The 26,269-nt window shown below is 34.4% G+C and overlaps 1 protein-coding gene across 1 annotated transcript; it reads left to right on the forward strand.

Moving 5' to 3' along the window:
• Positions 1 to 17,380: 17,380 nt before the first annotated feature.
• On the forward strand, positions 17,381 to 21,149 carry LOC113751816 (glutathione S-transferase T1-like). The gene is made up of 7 exons (XM_027295967.1): positions 17,381 to 17,507; positions 17,666 to 17,739; positions 17,851 to 17,914; positions 18,605 to 18,658; positions 19,110 to 19,189; positions 19,890 to 20,095; positions 20,656 to 21,149. The coding sequence occupies exons 1-7, from the start codon at positions 17,443 to 17,445 to the stop codon at positions 20,839 to 20,841; spliced, it is 729 nt and encodes a 242-aa protein (XP_027151768.1). The 5' UTR covers positions 17,381 to 17,442; the 3' UTR covers positions 20,842 to 21,149.
• The last annotated feature ends 5,120 nt before the right edge of the window (positions 21,150 to 26,269 follow it).

Consider the following 26,269-nt stretch of genomic DNA (forward strand, 5'->3'; position numbering starts at 1 on the left):
ATACAACCGTTACATTTTCTGCTCGAAATTGTTCACCAATGGAGTGCCATGAGGGATACGATGGCCGAGACTATGTTCGCTGCTTATAGAAATACGCACACTCGATGAATCTGTTGCACTCCACGATGACCTCTGCATATTTCTTTAACTGGTTACTGGTCGGTGCATCTCAAAATTATGTGAACCCCAACAAAAGCTCATATGAACTGCAGCAGTAGTTCACCCACTCCTCTACCATTATTGTGCACGCCTTGGATTGTGTTGGTTCTTATTTAAGCTTTACCGCCAATAAATTTGATTTGTGGTCATCTATCCGTGCATGAATTTGTGCCCCTCACCTCTCCCAACCAATTGAAGTTGTTTAATTCAGTAAGTAAGTTATGTTGATGCTTTCCTTTAAATAACATGTCGACAATTATTGGACAAAATCGCTACGTAGCTTTCGTCAAATCTCGACATGCTTCCCCCTTTGTCGTACATGGTGGGAATTGTGTTCAAAGTTGGGCCTACTTGACTAGAGTGACAAATTTATTCCCATAGCTTTTTGTTGACAGACAACTCCATGTGCTACCTCAGTACGGTAGAGTGCTTTTGTTCTACAAATAAAAGAGTTTCAAAAGACAAATCTTGGAAACTAGTTTGTCCAGATATATATTTCAAATAAAGGACTGTCCAAACGGAGCCATTGGAATTTCATAACAGAGGTCAAAATTTGAGGTCACTTGTGGATATTTGGATTTCTCTATCACTTTTAATCAGACATGCTATGACTGAGGCCGAATCATTCTTCAGTACTCATAATTGCAGCTGCACATCACAAGTTCTGAAAGAAAAAAACATCATCTTAATAGTGCCACCTCAGTCTAATATTAGCTTAATACTACGGTCTTTTAATAACTATTTTAATAACTCGCTATGCTACAATTTATAAAATGCAGGATTGTTTAGGTGCTTTGGACGGCACACATATCCCAACTTCAGTTTCGGCAATAGAACAGATGGTCTACACAAATAGGCATGGTACTCAATCACAAAATGTATTAGTTGTATGTGACCATGATATGCGATTCATTTATGTCTATACCGGATGGGAAGGTAGCGCACATAATGCACAGGTGCTAGAAAGTGCAATGAGAATGCATACCGACTTCCCATTTCTCCCCCCCAAGGTTATAACTTTTGTGTATTATTTATACGCCATGGATGCTCATATATATTGGGGTTTGACTCTCAGGTTGGTATACAATTTTTCCACCTTAATTAAATGTATTTATGCAATTAAGAATATTTTCGCGGATGTAGGCAAGTTCTATCTTGTTAACGCGGCTTATAAGATGGTGCCAAATTTTTTTTGCACCATTTAAGGGAGGACATAACATAAGAGTTGGACAAGGACATGGTTGAGGCCAAGGGCCGAAAGAGCTATTTAATATTCGTCACTCTCAACTTTATATTGTAATTGAACACTCATTCGATGTCTTGAAGCAACAATTTGCCTATTTAAGAGGGCCGGTTCCATATTCATATATGCAAAAGCAAATCAATGTCATGATTGCATGTTGTGCACTACATAATTTTTTTAGGAAAAATCAGCCTTCGGATGATCACTTCATGATGTATGAACAAGAGGACATGCAATTCGAAGGCGAATGTGGAGTTCCTCCATATCCACAGATACAATCGTTGACGTCCCTGGAAGAAATAAAAGAATGGAAGGGAATGAGAGAAGAAATGGCTAGTCAAATGCATGCCGCGTTACGAAGGCGGAGACAGTAGGTGAATGAGAATTACTGGCTAACACGCTATAGGTGTAGTAGACGAAGTGAGGCTGCACATGTAACTGGATGAGGGGTACGGTGGAAATATCCCAACGAATGCATGTTAGTTTTAACGCTTTGTAATAGGATGAGTGGTTCTTAGTAGAAGTATTATTGAAGTCTTCGTATAGTAGGAGATGTAGATGAGTGAAATAAATTGTGCTCCTCCTCTTGTTTTTGTGACTTGGATTTGTCTTTTCTCAAATTGGTAGACACATTTTATCTCTTCCCATATATACTAGTATTTTGTTGAATTCCATATCAAGAGAAGGAACTTCAAGAACTGTTCCCACGTTGGTGCTTAGTGCTAGTCAAAGTACTAGTGGACCCACATCTATTTAAGGCAAACAACCTTGGTTCAGCTTAGATAGGACCCATCCAAATAGTTCCACCTAAGAAGCAACTAACGGCTACATTGTGCCACGTACATCTAACGGCTACATTTGGATTCATTTTCTTTAGTTGCCGACACCTTATCTTATTGCCGACACCTTATCTTCACCTGATTGGTTCCTTTTGAGATTCTTATCTTGAAATTGGCATCTTTGAACTTGGCCGACAACTTTATCAAAAGTCCGTCGGGTCTTGAGCATAGGGACTACCAAATGGATCAAAAGTTGATTCCGATGACGATCCAGCTGACTCATCTTTTTTGTCTTCTTCTTTCTTATCTTGATTTTGCAAATAATTTAGGTATTCTTTGAGCATTTCCGGATTTTGCATCATCTTCTTTATTAAGGAAGACAACCTAAGAGGGGGGTGAATTAGGATATTTAAAAACTAGCCAAGATATGAGTCAAAAACTAGCCAAGATATGAGTCACTTTTTCTAGAACTTGCTTTCTTTTTCTAAAGGACCTCACAAAGAAACAATTAATGGACTAGCACAAGTGATTTGTGAGTAGAAGAAATAAGCAATATATATTGCAAGACAGTAAGTAAATGGATAGAATGGCAGACCAGGTTTCAAACTTGACTTAAGTTTGAATATCACTTTATATACCAAGTTTCTTCAAGTTGATCAACTTACAACCAATCTCTTGTGTACAAAGAAAGGATCACTTCCTCCTTGCCTCAAGTCTCACTCGATCAAGCAAGGAAGTTTTACAATCACTTGGATAACCCTCACAAAGTTATACTATTGAAGAAACTGAATCACACTTGAAAAGCTATATGAAAATTACACAACTCAGAGTACAAATCTTCTTTTTGAAGTATTCTTACACTTAAATCACTCAAGATCTGATGTAGACTTAACGTGTAAAATTTATCTTGAAGTAGTTGACTATTCTCTATTTATAGGAGACCAAAAAATTTTTCAATTAATACTGTCAACGGATAGAAGCTAGTTGAAGAGTCAACTAACCTTGGTGGTGTCGGACGTCCGGTATTCTGATTTTCTACGTCTAAACGAAGACAGTGAGTTCAAGACATTTTCTTGAGATTCTTAGGACGTCCAGTCCTTCCACAATATACGTCCGAAGGCAAGATGTAAACTTGCAAATTCTTCTTCATTTCTTTTGGACGTCCGATGCTCTCTGTGTATTGCGTCTGAAGTACCGCAATGTTTGTCGGACGTCCGGTGCTGAGGTATTGTGTGTCTGATCGAGGTTAGTGATCATAGAAGACTTGGCTTATTATCTTCGAACGTTCGAGTGTGAGTTCTTCATGCGTCTGAAGTTACTCAATGGTTGTCGGCTATCAGATATGGTCCTTTTATGCGTCCGACAGTTATTTTAACAATTTATCAATTTTTGATCCTGTTTTGGTTTCAAGTCTTTGACCTTGTTTTTGTTCCAATTCCTAAAATAACCTCTTCAAAGAATATTAGTAACATTCAATTATTTTGTAATCATCAAAAGTTATGGACTGAGATGTACAATCTCCCCCTTTTTGATGATGACAAAACATTGGATGGAGTAAAAAGAAATTTAGAATTTTGATTGCAGCTCCCCCTTGTATAATGCGAGAGTATTCGTAACTCCCTCTTACTTATATGTTCCATATCCATTTTGCGAGAGTATTCACAACTCCCCCTCACTTATAAGTTCCATATCCATTTTCTCCCTCTTTTTGTCATCAGAAAACAGCTATATGATCAATATTTATACCAAACAGATTTGTCAACATTCAATAGGAATTATCAATCAGACGAAATATATCCAACAATATCAGCAACAGTATAAGCATCCATCCAGAATCAGCAAAATCCAAACAGGCAGTAATCAGCAAAAGGCAACCAAAATCATTCACAGCAAAAAACATTCATTCATAGGAGAAACATCATAAAAGAAACATTAGTTAACAGAATAGCACCAGTTTTACAGACCAATAGAGGAATATGATCCTTCATACATAGCATACTAAGGTTTTTCAGTGCAAAAGATGAACTATTGTCCTAATGATGAAGTGCAGTGTCCTAATAGTACTTAAATGGTGATTTTAGACGATCCAGGCCTTCTCCTGGTTAGACGAAACTGCTCAGGATCCATTTGGTCTTCTTCCGCAGTCTCTTCATCATCTTCTTCAGTTGCCTCCTCAATTACCGGAGCCTTGCCTTTATCTTTGGGCTGAGAACTGGAAGCATGTGCTTCTAGAGTGGCTTCAGTACCAGGAGTATGTTCTGTGGGTTGAGGTCTTAGCTCTTTTTGATGAGCGTTTTCATTGAATTCTAGGATTGGAGGCATAAGGAGATTCATTTTTTCAATAAAAATAGACTGTTGGGCAGGGGACATGGTCATCATGAGACCATCTTCAATGAGCTGAACATGCTGTTTGAGGTCCTCAACCAAGGGGATGACCTCAAAATTGGAAGAGAGTGACTTGCTGGCTGATTTTTAAGGGTGGATGGTGAATGGAGAGACACACATGGACTGATCACGAGAAATCCTAGGAGAGATAGGGGTTTTGTGAAGGTTCTTTCTCCTAGTCTCTGCAACTGTCTCCTTATAACACCAATGGCTCTCAAAAAATTTTAGATTCTTTCTTTCAAAATATGCTTGTGAGAAAACTGTTGAGGCACTGTCTTTGGGTGATTTTTCAGTAAAAAGGATTTGAAAATGGACAAAGATAGGAATAAGAAATTTTTCATAAGAGAGCTTCCTACGACTATCAGTGGTAATCTTGAGCAGAAATTTGCATATCACAAACCCAAAGTCAATTCTGATTTTTTCAACAAAACAATAAAATAGATAAAACTCCATTTTGTTCGCATCAGTTCTGTGGCCATCAGTGGGCACCAACAGATTTGAAATGATGGTAAAAGTGATCAAATTCTGAGGGTTAAAATCTTCTAATCTTGCCTCAGCAGGAGTGTTGAAGTGCGATCGAAAATAGGTCAGGAGTTTAGCAACATAAAAATGATGATAAGCGGAAGGATATTCCTCATATGAAAAAAAATTTACAACTTTTTCTTTAAAACCATCTTCAATTCTTGTTTTCAGAATAGAGTTCACTATGTCAGAAATTAATGTGATGTCTACAGAGTTGACCCTAGAGATGAGTTCTGTGTGTGAATTACCCTTTCTAAGATTTGCAAAGAATTGATGAAGTATATCAGGGTAAAAGTGTTGGGGATGGACAGAAGATGAACCCATTTTTGGAACTCAAAAAGTTTAATGATAGGTTCGAGGTCAAACTTACGAAATTCAAAAGGAGAAATGGTCCTTTGAGTGATGAATCCCTTTTTGAGACCAACTCAAATCTGTCTCTAGCCTCATCATCAATGAATTTTGGCAGAGGAGTAGATTTCTTGGCAGGCTGAGTCTCTGGTTCCTTTGCAGAACGTTTCTTTTTTGCAGTTTGCTTGGCAGATGACTCAGTATTCTGAACCTCAGGCCTTGTCCGCAGAGCTTTTCTGGTAGATGGTTCAGGGGTGTGCTGATCCTCAACATTTTTCTCTGCATTAGATTGTGCAAAGTTTCTCTTTTGGGCAGATCTTTTCTTTCTCAGTAATATGACAGAACGCTTCAGGGTGTTTTTTTTTCCATCTCATTCCTACTTACTGGATTTAGATGCTCTTCCATCTGCTCAGAGGCTGCTCAATAGTTGGAGCATCTCGTTTCCTTTGAGTAGTTTGCTTCACCTTTCCACCGCGATTTGCAGTTTTCTTTTTGGATGCTTTGGTGGAGGGTTCTACAATTTCAATATCGTCATCACTAAATCTAAAAGAGTGTTCGATCCCCGCAGAACCACCTCTAATTCTAACCATGATGTAATGTAGTTGGATGTTGAATTAGGAAGTGGTGCAGAGTGTATGAGATAGATGAAAAATGCAATATGAACTAATGTTGATGCACGAACCAACCACAAGGAGTAAGTTTTGAGAGCTTAGGGCTTCGGATGCGAATTGAAAATTATGAGGCAGTTGGAAGTTGGAAGAGGTTATTATGTCCAGATAACGGGCAATAGGAGTGTAATGGTGTCGATTGAATCAATTTCTTGGAACTAGAAGAGAGTAATTTGAATTTTGAATTTTGAGAGAAAATTGAAGGGTTACGTCCGAGACTAAGAAAGTAAATGAACTTAATGAGGTATGTGACTTCCTTATATGAAGCAATTTTTTGAGTGTCAGACGGCCGAACGAAGTGACGCGTTCGACACAACCATCCGAACTCGAATTTTTCTGGAAAAGGGATGAAGAACATTGTCGGACATCCGTTCTAATCCATCGGACGTCTGATAAAGAGTGACCAAAGACAAACTTAGAGAATTTTTTTTGGAACGTCCAGTTTTGTTCTCAGATACACAAATTGATCCAGTGGAAGGGTTTTGGTGAGGTGAGGATATCAGCAATTTGATCTTTAGAACAAACATATTGAACACAAATTTCACCCTTGTGGACAAGATCGCGAATGAAGTGATGCTTAATGTCTATGTGCTTGGTCCTAGAATGTTGAATGAGATTTTTTGTCAAATTGATGGCACTAGTGTTGTCACAAAATATAGGCACACAATTATACATTAAACCAAAATCATTCAATGTGTTTTTCATCCACAACAATTGAGTATAGCAAGCACCAGTAGCAACATATTCTGCTTCGGTTGTAGACAATGAAATAGCATTTTGTTTCTTGCTGAACCAGGAACTAAGCAATTTCCAAGGAAGTTACATATACTAATTGTACTTTTTCTATCTACTCTACAGTCACCAAAATCAGCATCAAAGAATCCACACAAGAGAAGTTCATGACACTTAGGATACCAAAGGTCAAAATTCAAAGTTCCTTTTAAATATCTAAAGATTCTTTTTACCGCATTTAAGTGTGATTCCTTTGGACAAAACTGAAAACGAACACACAAGCACACAACGAACATGATATCAGGTCTACTAGCTGTTAAGTAAAGCAAGCTACCAATCATACTTCTATATTTCTTTTTATCAACTTTTATATCTTATTCATCTTTGTCAAGTTTGGTAGATGTGCACATGGGTGTTCCAACTTGTTTTGAATCCTCCATTCCAAATCTTTTTAGCAGTTCCTTGGTGTATTTGGTTTGATTGATGAATGTTTCATCTTGGGTTTGTGTCACTTGAAGTCCAAGGAAGAAATTTAATTCTTCCATCATGCTCATTTCAAACTCTTTTTGCATGATTTTGGAAAAGTTCTTGTACAAGTTTTCATTAGTAGCACCAAATATAATATCATCCACATATATTTGTACAATTAGAAGATCACGTGAACTTTATTTAGTGAAAAGAGTAGTATTCACTATACCTCTTTTGAAGTCATTTTCAATCAAAAAATCACTTAAACGTTCATACTATACTCTTGGAGCTTGTTTTAATCTATATAAATCTTTTGAGAGTTTAAAAACATGATTTGGATAAATTTCATTCTCAAAATCAGGAGGTTGATCAACATAAACTTCTTGATCTATAAAACTATTTAAGAAAGCATTTTTAACATCCATTTGAAATAATTTAAAATTCTTGAAACATGCAAAAGCCAAAAACATTCTAATAGATTCTAACCTAGCTACGGGTGCAAATGATTCATCAAAATCTATTTTTTTTTCTTGAGTATATCCCTTAACTACCAATCTGGTCTTATTTCTAACTACCTCACCTTTGTCATTTATTTTGTTTCTAAATACCCACTTAATGCCAATGATAGAATGATCTTGTGGTCTAGCAACTAATGTCCAAACCTTGTTTCTTTCAAATTGATTTAACTTATCTTCCATATCTAAAATTCAGATCTTATCTTTCAATACGTCAACAACATTTTTGAGCTTAAAATGTGAGACCAATGCAAAATTATCTATTAGTTGTCTAGAAGAGGAACGTGTTCTGACCTTTTCGGATGGATCACCAATGATAAGTTCCTTAGGATGGTTTTGGACAAATTTTCAGGCTCTTGGAAGATCATTAGAAATGGTAGTGTCTCTGTCATTATCGTCCCTAGCAGGACTGTCTTGATTTTCATCTTCCTTTGAATCATTTTCTGATAAAGCTGTGCCTTGGTTACTGATTGTTAGCTTCTTTAGTTCTTCTTGAACACCTGCATCATCATCTTCACCACAACTCATGGAAATGTCACCATCAGATTCATTGAAAGTGATATGTATAGCTTCCTCTATAACCAGAGTTCTACGATTATAAACTCTAAAGTCTCTCTTATTTTTACAATATCCCAAAAAGATCCCTTCATCAAATTTTTTATCAAACTTACCAAGATGCTCCTTGATGTTTAGAATGAAGCATTTGCAACCAAAAACTTTAAAATAACCAACAACAGGCTTTTTATCAAACAATAACTCATACGAAATTTTGTTCAAGATTGGTTTTAAAAGAACTCTGTTCATGGTATAGCAGGCAGTGTTTATAGTTTCACCCCAAAAGTACTTTGGTAAATTGTATTCATTAAGCATGGTTCTAGCAGTCTCTTGAAGAGTTTTATTTTTCCTTTCAACCACTCCATTTTGCTGGGGAACTCTAGTAATAGAAAACTCATATGTAATGCCATTGTTGTCACAAAATTCTGGAAAGCCATAAAAACGAAATTTTGTGCTGTTGTCACTTAGAATTTTTATGATTTTCAAACCAATCAGATTCTGAACCTTAGCAAACAGTGAAACAAAGTTTTTGAAAGTATCATCTTTATGTGCAAGAAACATCACCCAAGTGTATCTAGAATAGTCATCAACAACAACAAAACAAAATCTTTTATCACCTTGGCTTATGGTTTGAGTAGGACCAAAAAGATCAAAATGTAAGAATTCTAAGAGTTTTGTAGTAGAAACACATTTCTCGGGTTTAAAAGATACATTGACTTGTTTCCAAATTAGCAAGCATCACAGATACGGTCTTTACTAAAGTTGAGTTTTGGAAAGCCCTCTAACCAATTCATTTTTAGAAATCTCTTTTAGCAAATCCATATTGAAATGGCCAAAACCTTATGTGCCACAACCAAGGATCCTCATTTGCTACTTTGAGACAACTAAGGCTAGAAGAATCAACTTTTTCAAGAATAACTACATAAATATCATTAACTTTTTTTCCTTTTAAAACAATGTTGAACTTTGAGTCAAGAACAAGACATTCATGTTTTTTAAATAACACAGACAGGTTCCTATCATATAATTGGCTAACATTTAGGAAGTTATAGCTTAAGTTGTCAACTAAAATGACATTATGAATGAAAGTTTGGCCATTCTTACCAACATCATCAATTCCAACAGTTTTGGCTTTATTATCATCTTCAAAAGTTACCTTTCCACTTACTTTTGGTTTGAGTTTGATGAACTGTGATGCATCACCGGTCATATGTCTTGAGCATCCACTATCTATGAACCATTTTGATTCTTTAACAATGTTTACCAAGTTCGCCTACACAAAAGTCTACAAGATAATATTTGGTACCCATTACTTTTTGGGTTCTTGAGAGTTAGCATTATATCTAACCATCAACATGCATCTCATACCATTTCTCATGTTTTTCTTAACATGACAGTTGTTATTCATGTGACCAAATTGACAACAAAATCTACACATAGTTGATGGATCATTCAAATGAATAGGTTTAACAAAACTTGGCTTCTCCTATAAATGGTAAAATTATTTGCATGATAATTTAACTTATTCTGATGAGTGCTAAAATAAGATTTTTTAACATTCCTTTGAAAGTAATTTTGTTTCTGATGTTGAAGCCACTGGCCAAGATCATTTATTCTTCTTTTCAAATAATTTTGTTCATTTTTGAGTATGTCACAGAAATTTGTTTTTCTGTCGAGTTTAGCATGCAAATCTAATTCAATCCTTTTCAGATTCTCATTTTCATTTTTCAAGTGTTTGTTTTGTCGATAAAGATTTGCATTGTCTTGAATTAAAAAGCTGATTTTCTGTTTTAGTTCCTTGTTTCTGACATAGGATTCTTTCAAACTATTGTACATTTTTTCTAAAAATGAATTAACATCATCATCAGATTCACTGTCACTATTAGTTAGAGAGTTACACGTAGTTACCTCTTCATCACCAATGGCCATGAAGGCCACTTGGGCAGATTCCTCTTCTTTTTCAACTTCACCTTCTGAATTGCAGTCATTCCAGGTGATCTGAAAATTATTGAACCTTGGTTTTCATTTAACCTTGCTCTCCTTCTTCCTTTTTATTGGACACTTATTTGCATAGTGTCCAGGTTGACCGCATTCAAAACACTTATCAGTTTGATTTTTGTTAAACTCTAGTTTCCCTTTATTTCTCAAGTTATTGAACTAATTCAGGAAGGAATTGCTCGGACCACTTTTTTTTGGATCTTCTCTTGTTGAGTATTCTTTTGAAGCCTCTTGTGATGAGTGCAATGTCACTGTCATCACCTTCCATGTCTTCTCCATCCAGGGAGGCTGTATCATCTTCATCTTGTGAAGCTTTCAAAGCCATACTCCTCCTCATCTTTGTGTCTTCTTCTTCCTGCACCTTGGATTTGAGTTTCAGCTCATAAGAGGTTAGAGAGTTAATAAGAGATTCAATAGGTAGGATATTTAGATCTTTATCCTCCTCTATGACAGTCACTTTACTCTCCCAATCTTTTGATAAGACATTCAAAATTTTTCTATTTTTCTCACCTAGAGAGTAGTTCTTCTCAAGCACTTCTAAATTCTTGATAAGATCATTGAATCTGCAGTACATCTTGTCAATGTTTTCATGAGATTCCATCATAAAGGATTCATACTTAGTGACCAGGATGGATTTCTTTTGTTCTCTTACATTCTCACTTCTTTCGTGGATTTCTCTAAATTTATCCCAAATTTCTTTTGCAGATCTGCAGTCTTTGACTCTAATGGACTCATTTGAATCTAGAGTACTATATAATACATTCATAACCTTGACATTTAGAGTAAGATGAGTTCTATCATCAGCAGTCAACTCACTTCTTATTTTTGGTCTCGGCCTACGGGTATTATCATCAATAATAGAAGCATCATATGGACCCTCATTAACAATAAATCATAACTCAATATCAATAGATTGTAAGAAAATGATCATTCTCTCCTTCCAACTCACATAGTTTGACCCATTGAACATTGGAGGTCTAGTGACAGATTGTCCCTGAAAGAACATGGCATTGTTGGTTGTCATTTTTTCTCCTAAGCCGATTGAGTTTAATCTCTTGGAGACCAAGTTCTGATACCAATTGTAAAGATCGAAACAACCTAAGAGGGGATGAATTAGGATATTTAAAAACTAGCCAAGATATGAGTCACTTTTTCTAGAACTTGCTTTCTTTTTCTAAAGGACCTCACAAAGAAACAATTAATGGACTAGTACAAGTGATTTGTGAGTAAAAGAAATAAGCAATATATATTGCAAGACAGTAAGTAAAAGGATAGAATGGCAAACCAGGTTTCAAACTTGACTTAAGTTTGAATATCACTTTATATACCAAGATTCTTTAGTTGATCAACTTACAACCAATCTCTTGTGTACAAAGGAAGGATCACTTCCTCCTTGCCTCAAGTCTCACTCGATCAAGCAAGGAAGTTTTACAATCACTCGGATAACCCTCACAAAGTTATACTATTGAAGAAACTGAATCACACTTGAAAAGCTAAATGACGATTACACAACTAAGAGTAAAAATCTTCTTTTTGGAGTATTCTTATACTTGAATCACTCAAGATCTGATGTAGAGTTAATGTGTAAAGTTTATCTTGAAGTAGTTGATTATTCTCTATTTATAGGAGATCAAAAAATTCTTCAATTAATGCTGTCAACGGATAGAAGGTAGCTAAAGAGTCAACTAGCCGTTGGTGGTGTCGGACGTCCGGTACTCTGATTTTCTGCGTCCTAATGAAGACATTGAGTTCAAGACATTTTCTTGAGATTCTTAGGACGTCCGGTCCTTCCACAATATATGTCCAAAAGTAAGATGTAAACTTGCAAATCCTTCTTCATTTCTTTCGGACGTCCGGTGCTCTCTGTGTATTGCGTCCGAAGTAACACAACGTTTGTTGGACGTCCAGTACTGAGGTATTGTGTGTCCGATCGAGATCAGTGATCATAGAAGACTTGGCATATTATCTTCGGACGTCCGAGTGTGAGTTCTTCATGCGTCCGAAGTTACTCAATGGTTGTCGGTCGTCCGATATGGTCCTTTTGTGCGTCCGACAGCTATTTCAGCAATTTGTCAATCTTTGATCCTGTTTTGATTTCAAGTTTTTGACCTTGTTTTTGTTCCAATTCCTAAAACAATCTCTTCAAAGAATATTAGTAATATTCAATTGTTTTGTAATCATCAAAAGTTATGGAATGAAATGTACACCAACAAATTCATTAGGGTTAATTTCACATACGTCCATTGACGTTTTTGACAATTGCAGAAAGCTCCCCTTAAGTTCTAAAAATTAGACCTACCTTCCCTATTTTTATTATTTAAGTGATATTCTAAACCAAAAAGGCTATACTTTTTCTCAAAATTCCTATAATACCTTTGAGTTATAATTCATAACAAAAATATAAAAGGAAAAAATGGTTCAAAGTCTCTATTTCATTTATCTTTACTTGCTATCATTATTATTTACCCATCAACATCCAAATTACCATTAAATAAATATTTATCTTTATTCTAATGTTCCACTTTTACCTAAAAATTTTTGACACAGACCATTGTATCAACTATAAATGCTATATCAGATATCCAAAAATTTACCTACAATCTCATATCAATATCTAATTTTACTTAATACACAACAATATTCATTAATATTTCTAAACTTCAATTCCATGTTGCCACCTTTTTAATACAAAATAATCTAAACCATTACTATTAATATCAATATCCAATATATTCCATTAACACAGAGTTCAAAATCAATCAAATTTTCTCTATAGGAATAACATCTACAATTGTAAATCAAAAATAGAAACACAATGTAGTTATAAATATATACCAAGAACACTTTTTTTCCGTGACAACTATAACAGTATAACCTATATTTAGTTCCTATTCTACTCCCTATCCTTAATTTTTATTTTTTATTATTGTCACTATCTTCATCTCCATCTAATTTGATAATGAAATTAGCACTTAATTTGTCATTGACAATTTCAATTTGCTAATGTCTATCAAAAATTAGAAACAAAAATGGGCGCAAGGAAACTATTTAATAATAATGAAAAATTGAGAATTGCGAATAAATACCAAGAAATGTAAGTATTGGTAGGTTGGTGTGTATGATGATTTTATAGTAACAACAGTACACATTTGATTGATAAATAATAAATAAATGAGTTTGAAAGGAAAATAGAGGTAGGATGAAGAGAATAAATAGTTAAATGGAAAATACTATGTTTGAATAATTATTGGTTGTGCATGTGTGTGTGGGTGTGAGAGATAGAGAAAATAAGGCTAAACACAGTTTCATATGTCTAAAGGTACCAAAAGCTTTCACCTCTTCTTGAACATAAACCTTCAGATATCCGAACATTAGAGCAATCTTAAGTCTCACTCTCTTAATTCCGTTATACTCTTCGCTGCCATATTCAGAAATGTGCCTGCTTGACTTCATTATTTTGTTCAGTATACCAGGATCTATAAAATGAAAAAATGCCTCAGTTTCCATTGCATTCTTGGTATCTTGCTCAGTGGGTTCCCTGCAACAGACAAACAATTAGTGATTGGCGAAAAATAGAAATGTAATTCAAGAGTCATAATGACTTGACAAAAAGTGAAAAAAAAAAACACCTCTTTTCAAGATGAAGGCTAATTCGATAGCATATGGGAAATGGCTTTTACAGATTGGGCACACAAATTTGTTAGCTGTATGTCTATCATCGTTGTGGCTTTGAAAACTTTTCTCGCCTTTAAACACATTATCGCACTTGTAACACTCCCATGGCGTGATGAATGTTGCGGGTTGAGCATTTTCCATAATAGCCTACCCTGCATAAAATTTAATCTTTACTAGAAGAAGAAATGATACAATTGGAATCCATCTTTCTGTTCGATTTTTTAAACTCAAATGCAAAAGGAGAATTTGTGAAGAAAAACTTACAATGGAAACTTTCTATATTTATAAACAATCATAGTCGGTTACTTGGAGTAGACTACCTCAAGTCGGTTATTCGTAATTGACTAACTATTGATTCTTGCACTAACTATTTATTGTTGTATCCTTGGGGTTCGATTGAGACAGTTTAAGCAGAACATTTGCCTGATGTTCTTCCCGCCATTTCATTTTAGGTCTCTCTCGTTGCTTCTTTTACTTGGCTTTCCTGCATTAGTTATTGTACAAGTTTTTTGATTTGTTTTCATATGTTTTTGTGTTTATTTAATGGTTTTTCAGTCATTTCAGGTCTGTCTTGTTGCTTCTTTTACTTGGTTTTCCTGCTTTAGTTGTTGTACATTCTCCTTTGAATTGTCTTTTGGATCCTTCTTTGTTTGGTTTGTTGGTGATTTCGTTTCATGCCTGATTCTATTGGTCATTTCATCTTTGATTTTTAGAGCCCTTTCGGATTGCACTTTCTAGGGAATTTTTTTTTGAAATTAATGTAGCATTTCTTAAAGATGTGATGTATATGATGTAAAAATGTTATTAGAAAATATCTAGAAGGAATATTTCATGAAAAAATGGAAATTTTTTTTAGAAAAATCACAATTCAAACAAATATTAGAGCTTAACTTCTCTATGTCGTGCTTTTGGTTTCTTCTCTTGTAAATTGGTCAGTTTTGCCCTCATTTGGGATGCGTTATCATTTAAAAAAAAAAACACTTTATTTCATGGAGTTTTAATCAAAGTGCTTAGTCATATTATTTGTAAGTATCTTTTTTCTATTTGATAATGTCTAATTTTAAGTCTTTGAAACGTTTATCTCTTCATTTTAGCTCAAAATTTTTTTTATCATAAATGGTTAAAGTTAATTCTTCATTTTTTTTAAAACACGAATATTGTTCTAAAAACATCAAATTTGCATTTTGCAAAAACTCTACTATTAAATTTAAGAAATGATATTCACCGAATACTTTTATTCTTCAAAAATATTTTTTTTAAAACAAAATAGCACCGCAACTATAAGCACAAGACTTTTAGGCTCTAAGATGAAAATTTCAGGCTTGGCCTTGTGTAAAATCCAATTCTGCCTGCAAGTTTCCCAGACTTGCCTCCTAATTGTGTATGAACAACACAAACAAGAAAACGCTGTAGGGCAACTTTATTCATCTCAAATTCTGAATCAACGCACTCTGTCTAAGGTTAGTTTCACATCTACTATTTTAGTAACATTTTCCATGAGTAACTAGATGTTTTGGCATTCACAAGAAATACTCCCTCTTTCTTGCTTTAAAAAAAAAAAAGAAGAAATGCTCCCTCTTTCTCATTTTGATAGTTTTTAAATTTTTTTACACAATTTAAGAAAAATTAGTTAATTTCGTTGGAAAACTAAATTTAGCCTAATATTTTTCTAAAACACCCTTATATTAATATTAGAAATATCACTAATCATTATACCTTTACATTAATTAAACAATAATAATGATGGTATATTGCACCATCAAGACATATATTGAAGCAATTGTTAGTGAAAAAATTGACTGTATTAAATAAGATAGGTTGTATTTAATGATAAAGAAGTGTATTAAATAAGGATACTTTAGAGAAGCAAAAAATTAACTTTATTCTTCTCATTGCACTATAAAAGGAAAATTGTGCATAAAAAACTAATCCTTACAGCAAAAAATTACTATCCTATTAGTGCATTAAATGCTAATCCTTATATCTTACTTAACAAAATTTGAGAACATGTATTATATGCATATTGGAAATATATTACACAGCATGTTTACCCAAATCAAGTTAGAAAAACAAACACAATGAGCAAAGAAGAAAAAAAACCAAGAGGAAGCAAAGATCTGGCCAGTTAGCATTTGGACCGGTGACTTTTGTAACCTTTTTTTTTTTTTTTATCAGCAACGATAATAAATTGTTTAATTTATTCTAGTATAATATAAGGGGAACGGAGGAGAAGCCGCAACTAGTAACTGGCGAGAGATAAGAATTAAATCCTTGACCTCACACCTCAATCAAGACTTAAAGGATTTCATGGTTGTAACTTAGGACTTGAAAATCTTAGTAAGATAGGAAGGGGAGGGTCCACTGTTGTTCTGTGATTAAACATGCCTCTCATTATGTCTATGCAACGGACAATATCTCTCACTTTCCATCCCAACTAATGGGACGACCACAACAAATTGGCATGTATCAGCCTCGGTGTAAAGCAATCAATAACTGAGCTATTCGCGAGTAATTTGTGAGCAGTTTAACTAGATAGATGATCGAACTCGAGTCAAATACGAGATGATATTGTGTTCGAGTACTCATTGAACAAAATTATTGAAATGCCTTAACTTTTAGATAATTTACATATTTTACCTATAAGTAATTGAGTTCTAACACAATCTGGAGATACTTTAAATTTTGGAGATATCTTAAATTTTATCGAGTCAATTTCAAACATTAAATTTAGCATTTGATCGAGTTCAAACTTGAGATCGAATACAGGTAAATTGTTCAATGTCGAGCAGATAATATTCGTACTTGATTCGACTCGTTTATACTCACATCTTAGTCTTAAACTCAAGGCAACTTGAGTGTGTTTGAATAGGAGATTATTTAAAATAATACTTTAAAAAAATACAGTAATACTTTTTTTAATGTGATATATGTGAAATAAAAAAATAATTGAAAAGATTAAAAATTATTTAAAATATATTTATGATGTAATCAAATAAAATTTGGCAAATAAACCGTTATCCAGCCACACTTAAGAGGTTTCGTAATCGTAAATGGATCGGTTCTTCTGCAATTATAGGAGAGCGTCCATATCTCAATAAGCCAACTAAAATCGCTAAACTCCTATGGGCTTAAATCACTCTAAGGCTTAAACTTGTGTTTGGGCCACGTGGGTCCCATATGACGGACGTCCATTTAATTGTGGCGCTCTTTCGGCCGTCCCAGTCTTTCCGGTCATTCAACGTTTTAAACAACTTTCATACGTGCTTTTCTCCGGATAAAATGTTTATATAAATGCTGGGGCGAGTCCGCATTACTCATCAGATCTCAATTGCTTTCTGCAAAGAGCTGGAACCTCATCTATAATCCCTCACTACTGATCACCGCTGAAGAGCAAGATGAAGTTAAAAGTGTTTGCTGATCGCGGGTCTCAGCCATCACGGGCAGTTCTCATACTCTGCAAGTAAGGATTTTTTAATGCATTTGTTCTTTTTCCTTGATTTCTAACTTCTCTCTCTCTCTCTCTCTCTCTCTCTCTCTCTCTCTCTCTCTCTCTCTCTCTCTCTTCATTTTGAGACAATCTAAATTGTTTTCATGGCTCTTGGACTTGTCTGTGAAAAGGGCTAATGGGATTGAGTTTGAAGAAGTCCAAATCCAGCTGGCTAAAGGGGAGCACAAATCTCCTGAATACGAAGGTGAGTAAGTATGTTGCTGTACAGTCTTCTTGTATGTTGGGTCAAAATATAAAGACAGGATTTTTGCCTTTTCCTTTCTGGAATATAATCATGAATTTGATCTTGTTTCAGCAATCAATCCCATGAAGCAAGTCCCAGCAATAGATGTTGATGGAAAATTCAGGCTTTTTGAGAGGTAATTTAAGTGTGAAGCTGGAAGATATGTATAGGACTCTTTAGTTTCTAATCATCAGATGGGAGAAAGAACCGTGATATGTTTTTATTCTTATGGTTTTGTGCGTTAATTTTTGCTTCTGGGCCAGCATCTAGTGCGATATAAAGGAAATTATAGTTTTCAAATTGCTAATTGTTATGCTTTAGAAAGACTTCTTTTGAAAAAATCTCAAAATTTTGAAGGGGTAAAACTAAATCTTTTGAATATTGGATAGCGGGTGCCCCTCTTATTCTCTCTGTGGGAAGTGTGATGATCCCGTGTGTCAAATTAAGGTTCTTCGTCATGCAAATTGTTATGGTTGATATATGATGAAATTATGTTAATTGAGACTGATCCAATGATGTCAATTTAGGTTCTTTTCGGTCTTACTGGCATTGATTTGTAGTAATATACTCATAAGTTGTTAGACTTAGTTCCATTTCCATTTCTGGTACTGATGGCCTGCCTTCGTCTTCCCTGAAAGAAAGGAAAAATGAAAAGAAATGACGGGAAAATAATGAAGCACACAAGTGGCTGCTCTGGTTTTTTCTGGATTTTTTTTTCCTAGTCTCCATTTATTTGATCATTTTCTCCTACCCGTCTTAGCTAACTGATCCCTGGACTTTCTGTGCGCAATATTAATGGAATTCACACATCTAATGTCCTCTGCAGTCATGCTATTCTTCGATTTCTGGCAACTGCTTTTCCTGGAATTGCGGAACATTGGTAAGTCTCATCATTGTGCATTCTAGTTTAGAAGGTATTTCACATTAAATAAACGCATGCTAGTTTCTAAGACAAATATGAATTCAGTCGTCCCCTGAATTTTATTTCAATATGCTAATGGACTCCCAAAAGCAGGCACCGTTACAAGTGCCACTATTTTTTGGCCAGTTATAGATCCTACATATGCTTTCACGTCTGTTATTTTCTTTGGATATCCGTTCTAATCTTTCTTGATGCCCTAATTATGGACAATGGGAAAGGGTACAAAATCAGAAGTCAAGATTTTCATGTATTTATATAAGTGGGCATGCTTCTAGAATACACAGATATTCCATACAAACTGGTTGTCCTAATCCTAGTTCTACATTCAGCATTTCCACTAGCTGATGCTGGAATGTGCTCTAATTATTGATTTCACAGTTCTTATTACTCTGAACATTCATGTTCCAAGGTATCCTGCAGACGTGTTCAAAAGAGCACAGATTGACTCAGCTTTAGATTGGCATCACTCCACTATACGACGGGGTTCAGGTGCTAAGCTTTGGTTTTGAAGCACTATATTTTAACTATTCTTGTTCTATCTGTGGTCTGGTGTTATTGGAAAGCTATTTGTCACCAAATTACAAAAAAAATTAAACAGGGAATTGTAGGGTGAATCTTGATAATAATATAAGAAAGATCTGGGATGGTTTTGAATGAGCTCAATTTTCCTTGTGGGAATTCTGGGTTTTGACATCTACCTCTCATTTTTTGAACAAAAAGACATGAGATGAATGAGTGGTACATTGTTCTCGTCTCCTTGCTAGAGTCACTTAACAGACTGCAAAAAGATGAGTATATATGAGGGTCACTTAACACTTAAACGTCCATGACCAATTGGGCAAAAATGTCGAAACAAGCAAATACTTTGGACTTATTATCGAAACCCAAGTGCAGCATGTGAAGAAGTATAAGAATCATGGTAGAGTTACTGGATATAGTAGAAATCTTAGTCTGAGTAAGCTGGCCTGTTCCTAAAATTTGGCAATTGGAGCAGTTAATGTTTGTTGGCCGCCCATCCCTTATTGAAGAACTGCAGAAGGAAAAATTAATCTTTTTGAATAACTGGATTTTTGTCTAAAAATGACCCAGTTACATATAGAGCAGTCTCATTTTTATTTTCCGTCTTCATGATCAGCACTGTTTACCTGTTAATGTTATACCACATTCTGAAGTATGCTTATCTTGACAGTTGGGGTAGTCCTCAATACTACGCTTGCACCTTTATTTGGCCGGCCTTTGGATCCTCAAGCAGCAGCAGAAGCTGAAAAGCTCCTGTCAGCTTCTTTAGCAAAGATTGAATCCTTTTGGCTCAAGGGTGATGGACCATTTCTGCTGGGAAACTCTGAACCTTCCATAGCAGACCTGAGTTTGGTCTGCGAAATTATGCAACTTGAGGTAAAAAAAGGTGTCTTTCCTCTTGTTAGTTGTATTTCTTTGCAAACATAGTTTCTATATCAACCTTGTGATATCAACCTCGTGAAAAGTGATTTAGATATTAAAAAAGCTGTACCTCTGAAAGCCCAAGTGAAATAGTCATCCTGTTGTTTCTGCTCGTCTTCAGCTAGGTTTCTTCCAGGATAGTAGTATCACTTGCTGGGATGCACATTTTAATAGAAAATTTTGAGTCCTTGTCGACTTCTAGGATAAAGTGAATACCCAATCTATGGCCATGATTCTGGTTCGGACCTTGTGTTTGTCGAGATGAGTCATGTTGATTGAGATGGCTTATTGTCAATGCTTGAAGAGCCATGGCTAAACTGGAACAACCGTCTTGATAGAGTTTTCTTGTTTCTGATCTTGCTTTCCTACTTGTTCACTCTTCTGGCGGTTAAACTTGTAGGCAAGGGCCCTTTTACGCCTTATCTTTTCTTATATTTACCTTGACTTTGCGAAGAAATCTTGTATGAACAACTCTATTGTGATAAACTCTCATTTCAGCTTGGTTTTGAATGTAGCTTGTGGATGAGAAGCTTCAGAAACGGATATTGGACCCATATGAGAAAGTTCGGAAATGGGTTGAAGATACAAAGAAGGCAATACAACCTCATTTTGATGAAATTCATGCTGCCGTCTTCCAGAACAAAGAGATGATAAAGAAGGCGCTGGCTGGTGCAGGCAGTGGTGAGACGAAAACCAGCTGACAAGCTGCTTAGGATTCAAAAGACGTGGGATTGCTGTTATATGTTGAAGCCCTATAAAATCTCCAGAATCTTTTCCAATCATGATCTCAGATGTTGGTGTAAGAAATAAGGCAGTTTGGCAATAAGGGCAGTTTGTGTTTGTAGTGTAAAAAAGCCTGGAAACCGAGTATGTAGTGGGAATATGCATGCTAGAAGAGAAATTGTTACTGTTGCAGCTAATTTCAAGTAAAAGAATGTGAAATATCTGGTACAATAAGCTCCAGCCATGCTTGTCCAACGCTGTTTCATGTCCGTCCGATTTGTTCAAATTTGCTCCATGTCTCTCTTTTCCAATGCTGTACTGGAAACGGGGGATTAGGGGTTGGGGAGTGAGGAGTCAACAACATGCAATGCAAAAATATAAAAACATATAAAAAGAAGGTTCCAAAGTTTTCATCGATTTACCTTTGCTAATAAAGATTGGATTTCATTTTTTTCATAATGGTCTTCTCCCCATCCTTTTTAATTATGTAGTTTATTAAATAAAAATTATATAATAAAGATAACAGTGGGAGTGTTGTTATAAAAAGTGAAGTATGATTAATATTTGCCAAAAGATTGTCATTACCTACAAAACATACAAAAGAAGCCAATAAAATCCGATTTGACAATACAACATAATGGTGCTGATAATGCTGCAACCCATTTTTTGGGTCCTACAATCATATGTGCACAAAATGCCAAATTCAAGTGCAATGTTTGGACTTATTAGGAGGGAAAATTTTTTTATTTCAATATAAATTTGCATGGAAATAAAATATGAATTGTGACATTAAATTTAAACCCCGGGCTCGGGGGCACACTTATTTGCCTTTGGAAACTTTGAATAAATAAATGTTGCTAGAAAAAAGAATAGAAAGAGCATTGGTGCGGGATGGGTATGTGTTACGCCCCGAGCCCGCACTCGCCCGTCACGCGACATCCGCTATATTCTCAAGTCCCGCTCAAAAATACAAGGCAATATTTAACAAGACTAAACTTTAAAAGTACTAAATAGTATAACTAAATAAAGTGCGGTACAAACATTATATAAATGGTAGTTTACGAATATCCAATAAATTTGTACATTTATTCACTGGTTGAAACAGTGGAAACAAAGCAAATAAAATTAACTAGAAGTAGCTAGCATGCTAACTTCTGTTCACTTAAAAACTAATAAAAGTCATCCTCAGGGTCTTTTACGTAAATCAACTCATACTTTTCAGAATCTGCAAAGATGGTAAAAATTGGGTTGAGCGACAAATCGCTTAGTAGGTAATATCTACCATTTTGTTGGACCATGCATTCATAACTTTATAGGTACATATATCGATATAAATCAAATTATTTGCACACCGTTCACATCCATAATCATAAAAGTAACGTTGTTTATAAAACAATCAGTAGTAACGATTGACAAGCAATTTAAAAGCATCTTATTAATAACTATACATGAAAAATCACAAAGTTATAAATCATTTCATATCAATTCATAAGTCTCTTCATATCAGTTCATAAATCATTTCATATTAACTCATAAGTCTCTTCATATCAATTCATAAATCATTTCATATCAGCTCATAACAAGTACATGTAATGACCGGCTACTGAGTACTCAGCCTAGAGATTAAACCCCTTCTAGGTGGGCGATCAATAGATTTCATGACTACTGATTGGTCTCATTACATACATGGGTCAATCGGTCGGACTCTATACCAGACTACCATGACCTTGTCAATCGGCTGGACTTTATATCAAGCTACCATAACCATTAAACAGGACTATAGCCCCTATCGTCTATTCCATGACTGTTTTGAGCTTTTTTTGATATAAATTCATTTCACACGTTACACGCATAGTTCTTGATTTCATAAAAGATACAACTCATTTGGTATATAATAACATATCAAGAAGTTTCAAATAAGTCACATGGTCTATTTTTTTGCATAGTCAAAATAGAACTTATTTAAATAGTCAAGTAAATCATTTAATAAAAAACAATTCAAATTAACACATAAAAATATAATCGATAACAAAAATTTCACTTTAAACTTTTGAAATCTCAGAAGGGTAAGTACCACCTACCTTTGTCTGGTTATTCGAGTGGGACTACCTTAGGTCTTTTGAACTTGTGTCGTACCTATCAAATGCATAGGTTTCCTAATTAGTTGATATTTCCTACGGATGCATAAATATACAGACTCTGAGCAAGTCGAAAATTCATGTCTAGACCATAATATGAACCCTAATAGCATTTTCTCAAATTGGACGATTTCTATTGTTGGAAAGTTTCCTAAATTGGAATGTTTCTATTTTTAGAAAGTTTCCTAATTTGGAAAGTTTTCCTTTTTGTAAAGTTTCCTAATTTAGAAGAAAATAATTATCAAAATCATATTTATTATCTTGACTATTATCTTACCATACATATTTATAATTCATTATTATCCATTCTTATTATCATCCTCGTCACCGATATTTTATTTTATTACCACTTATATATACTTGTTAATCAGTTACTATTATCTTTTTATCTACTTCCACTTTTGTGCATGTGCAGGTGTTATATATTGACTTATCATTATAATTATTGTCTTAGTTTATTCCACTTGTATTTATCTTTTTATTTTTGCTTATAACCTTAATTTATTTTATCCATATCTATATTGTTATTATTATTACTATCATTGCTTTATTAATTATTATTATTATGAGTTTAAGCATTTCGTTTTACAATCTAAAACTCATCTTACATTGTCTAAATTAATCTAATAAGGTTAGATTAAGATGTTTTAAATTTCTATTTAAGTATCTTAGACTTAATCGATTAAGTATAATTTTAGATAACTAATCTTTAACTCCGAGAATTATCTTTATGCTGGGTTTGAAATTTTAAATTCCTATGTTAGTTCGTAGAAGATAGTCCATTTATTTCTATAATTTATTTACTGCATATCCACTAAGCCCATGCTATCTTTCTAATCCAAATATACTTGCCATTATGTATAAATGTGTGTATATATATATATATATTATACTATTACTATTATATTTTTTTTTTCCTTGGCCGTCCTTGCCTGGCCCTTTTTGTTTCTTACTTCACTTGGTGTTGCCAAAGCTTTTGTCAAGCTTTGGCAGCATCATAATTCTTGACTTCAATTTTTTTTTGGGTCCTATTTAGTTAGCCGAAAGGCCAACCTTTTCATGTCGCTAGCAGGTGCTGGCGGCTTTGCCTTCACACACCAAATTTTCTGCATTGTGCTTCAGCAACAACGCACAACAACGACGACGGGGCAGTTGCTGCAACGCCCTCTTCTCCCCTTTTTTTTTAATAACAGAATAAAGATTTCAATTCCATCCTACCCCATAGCTAAAATTTAGCACCCTATTCCTATCGTACCAAATATAAATTTACCTAAATTTCTCCTACAAGTCTAAATATATCATCATGCATATATACATGAAATTTTCAAAATAATTCATGGAATTATATAGACTTCAAAGAAAAAGAATTTTAGCGTGTGCTCGGAACTTACAGGTCTAGGCGTTTAATCGCCTGCTTGTTCGACGGTGACGCCCTCTTCTTCTCCTCTATTCTTAGTTAGCACTACCCACTAGTAGGTGGTTTGGATAAGAGTTTTAGTTTATTATGAACTCTTATCCCCTTACTAACCCCTAACAAATCCTTTACCCTATCCTATTAATAAATTACTATTATCATTATTATTTTTACGCATAATAATTTTTCTACTATTTTTTTAATTGGAAAAAACAAATTAATAAACACATGTGCTAGAACGTGGGTTTTACAGTATGCCCCAGAGGTTGAGGGGAAAACTGAAACAATTGACTATATTAAATAAGATAGGTTGTATTTAATGATAAAGAAGTATATTAAATAAGAATACTTTAGAGAAGCAAAAAATTAACTATATTCTTCTCATTGCACTATAATTTGAGATGAATAAAAAGGAAAATTGTGCATAAAAAACTAATCCTTATATCTTAAGCAAAATATTACTAAAGTATTAGTGCATTAAATGCTAATCCTTATATCTTACTTAACAAAATTTGAGAACATGTGTTATATGCATATTCGAAATATATACACAGCATGTTTATCCAAATCATGTTAGAAAAATAAACACAATGAGCAAAGAAGAAAGAAAACCAAGAGGAAGGAAAGATCTGGCCAGCTAGCATTTGGATCGGTGATTTTTGTAGCCTTTTTATTTTTATTTTTATCAACAACGATAACAATTTGTATAATTTATTCTAGTCTAATATAAGGGGAGAGGGTGGGGAAGCCACAACTAGTGACTGGTGAGAGACAAGAATTGAATCCTTAATCTCCCACCTCCATCGAGACTTAAGAATTTCTTGGTTGTAACTTAGGACATGAAAATCTGAGTAAAATGGGAAGGGGAGGGTCCACTGTTGTTCTGTGATTAAACGTGCCTCTCATTATGTCTATGCAACGGACAGTATCTCTCACTTTCCATCCAAACCAACGGGACGACTACAACAAATTGGCATGTATCAGCCTTGGTCTAAAGCAATCAATAATTGAGCTATTCGCGAGTAATTTGTGAGCAGTTTAACTAGATAGATGATCGAACTCGAGTCAAATACGAGATGATATTGTGTTCGAGTACTCATTGAACAAAATTATTGAAATGCCTTAACTTTTAGATAATTTACATATTTTACCTATAAGTAATTGAGTTCTAACACAATTTGGAGATACTTTAAATTTTGGAGATATCTTAAATTTTATCGAGTCAACTTCAAACATTAAATTTAGCATTTGATCGAGTTCAAACTTGAGATCGAATACAGGTAAATTGTTCAATGTCGAGCAGATAATATTCGTAATTGACTCGATTCGTTTATACTCACATCTTGGTCTTCAACTCAAGGTAACTTGAGTGTGTTTGAATAGGAGATTATTTAAAATAATACTTTAAAAAAATACAGTAGTACTTTTTTTAATGTGATCTATGCGAAATAAAAAAATGATTGAAAAGATAAAAAATTATTAAAAATATGTTTATGATGTAATCAAATAAAATTTGGCAAATAAACCATTATCCAAACTGTGAGGACCCGAAAAATTTCGTATTTTTATCGAATATTAATGGTTTAATTAAGTATTTATCCACCTGTTTTCCCCAAATAATTTATTACGACCATTTTAAATCCATTCGTATGGAATAATGTCTTCATTATGCTTTTAAAACGTCCCGTTAACACCTTCAATTTTCGGAGTATTGTTTAGGTGAGAAATAATGAACACGAGTGTGTCAAGGTGATATTATATTCGAGAATATGATTATCCTGGGGAAATTAAGAACAGACAATAGCAGATTAAGAAAAGTTAATCGAGAATTAAAGGTGAATAAGTTCTAAGTGA

The sequence above is a fragment of the Coffea eugenioides genome, chromosome 11 (assembly GCF_003713205.1).
Source record: "Coffea eugenioides isolate CCC68of chromosome 11, Ceug_1.0, whole genome shotgun sequence".
NCBI classification, from domain to species: Eukaryota; Viridiplantae; Streptophyta; class Magnoliopsida; order Gentianales; family Rubiaceae; genus Coffea; species Coffea eugenioides.

What these genes read in the sequence shown, in the direction of transcription:
- LOC113751816 (XM_027295967.1), top strand. Translation starts at nt 17,443, where the DNA reads ATGAAGTTAAAAGTGTTTGCTGATCGCGGGTCTCAGCCATCACGGGCA. An exon ending in CCTGGAATTGCGGAACATTG is followed by an intron (nt 18,659 to 19,109) that starts GTAAGTCTCATC and finishes TCATGTTCCAAG; the next exon opens with GTATCCTGCAGACGTGTTCA. An exon ending in GCGAAATTATGCAACTTGAG is followed by an intron (nt 20,096 to 20,655) that starts GTAAAAAAAGGT and finishes TTTTGAATGTAG; the next exon opens with CTTGTGGATGAGAAGCTTCA.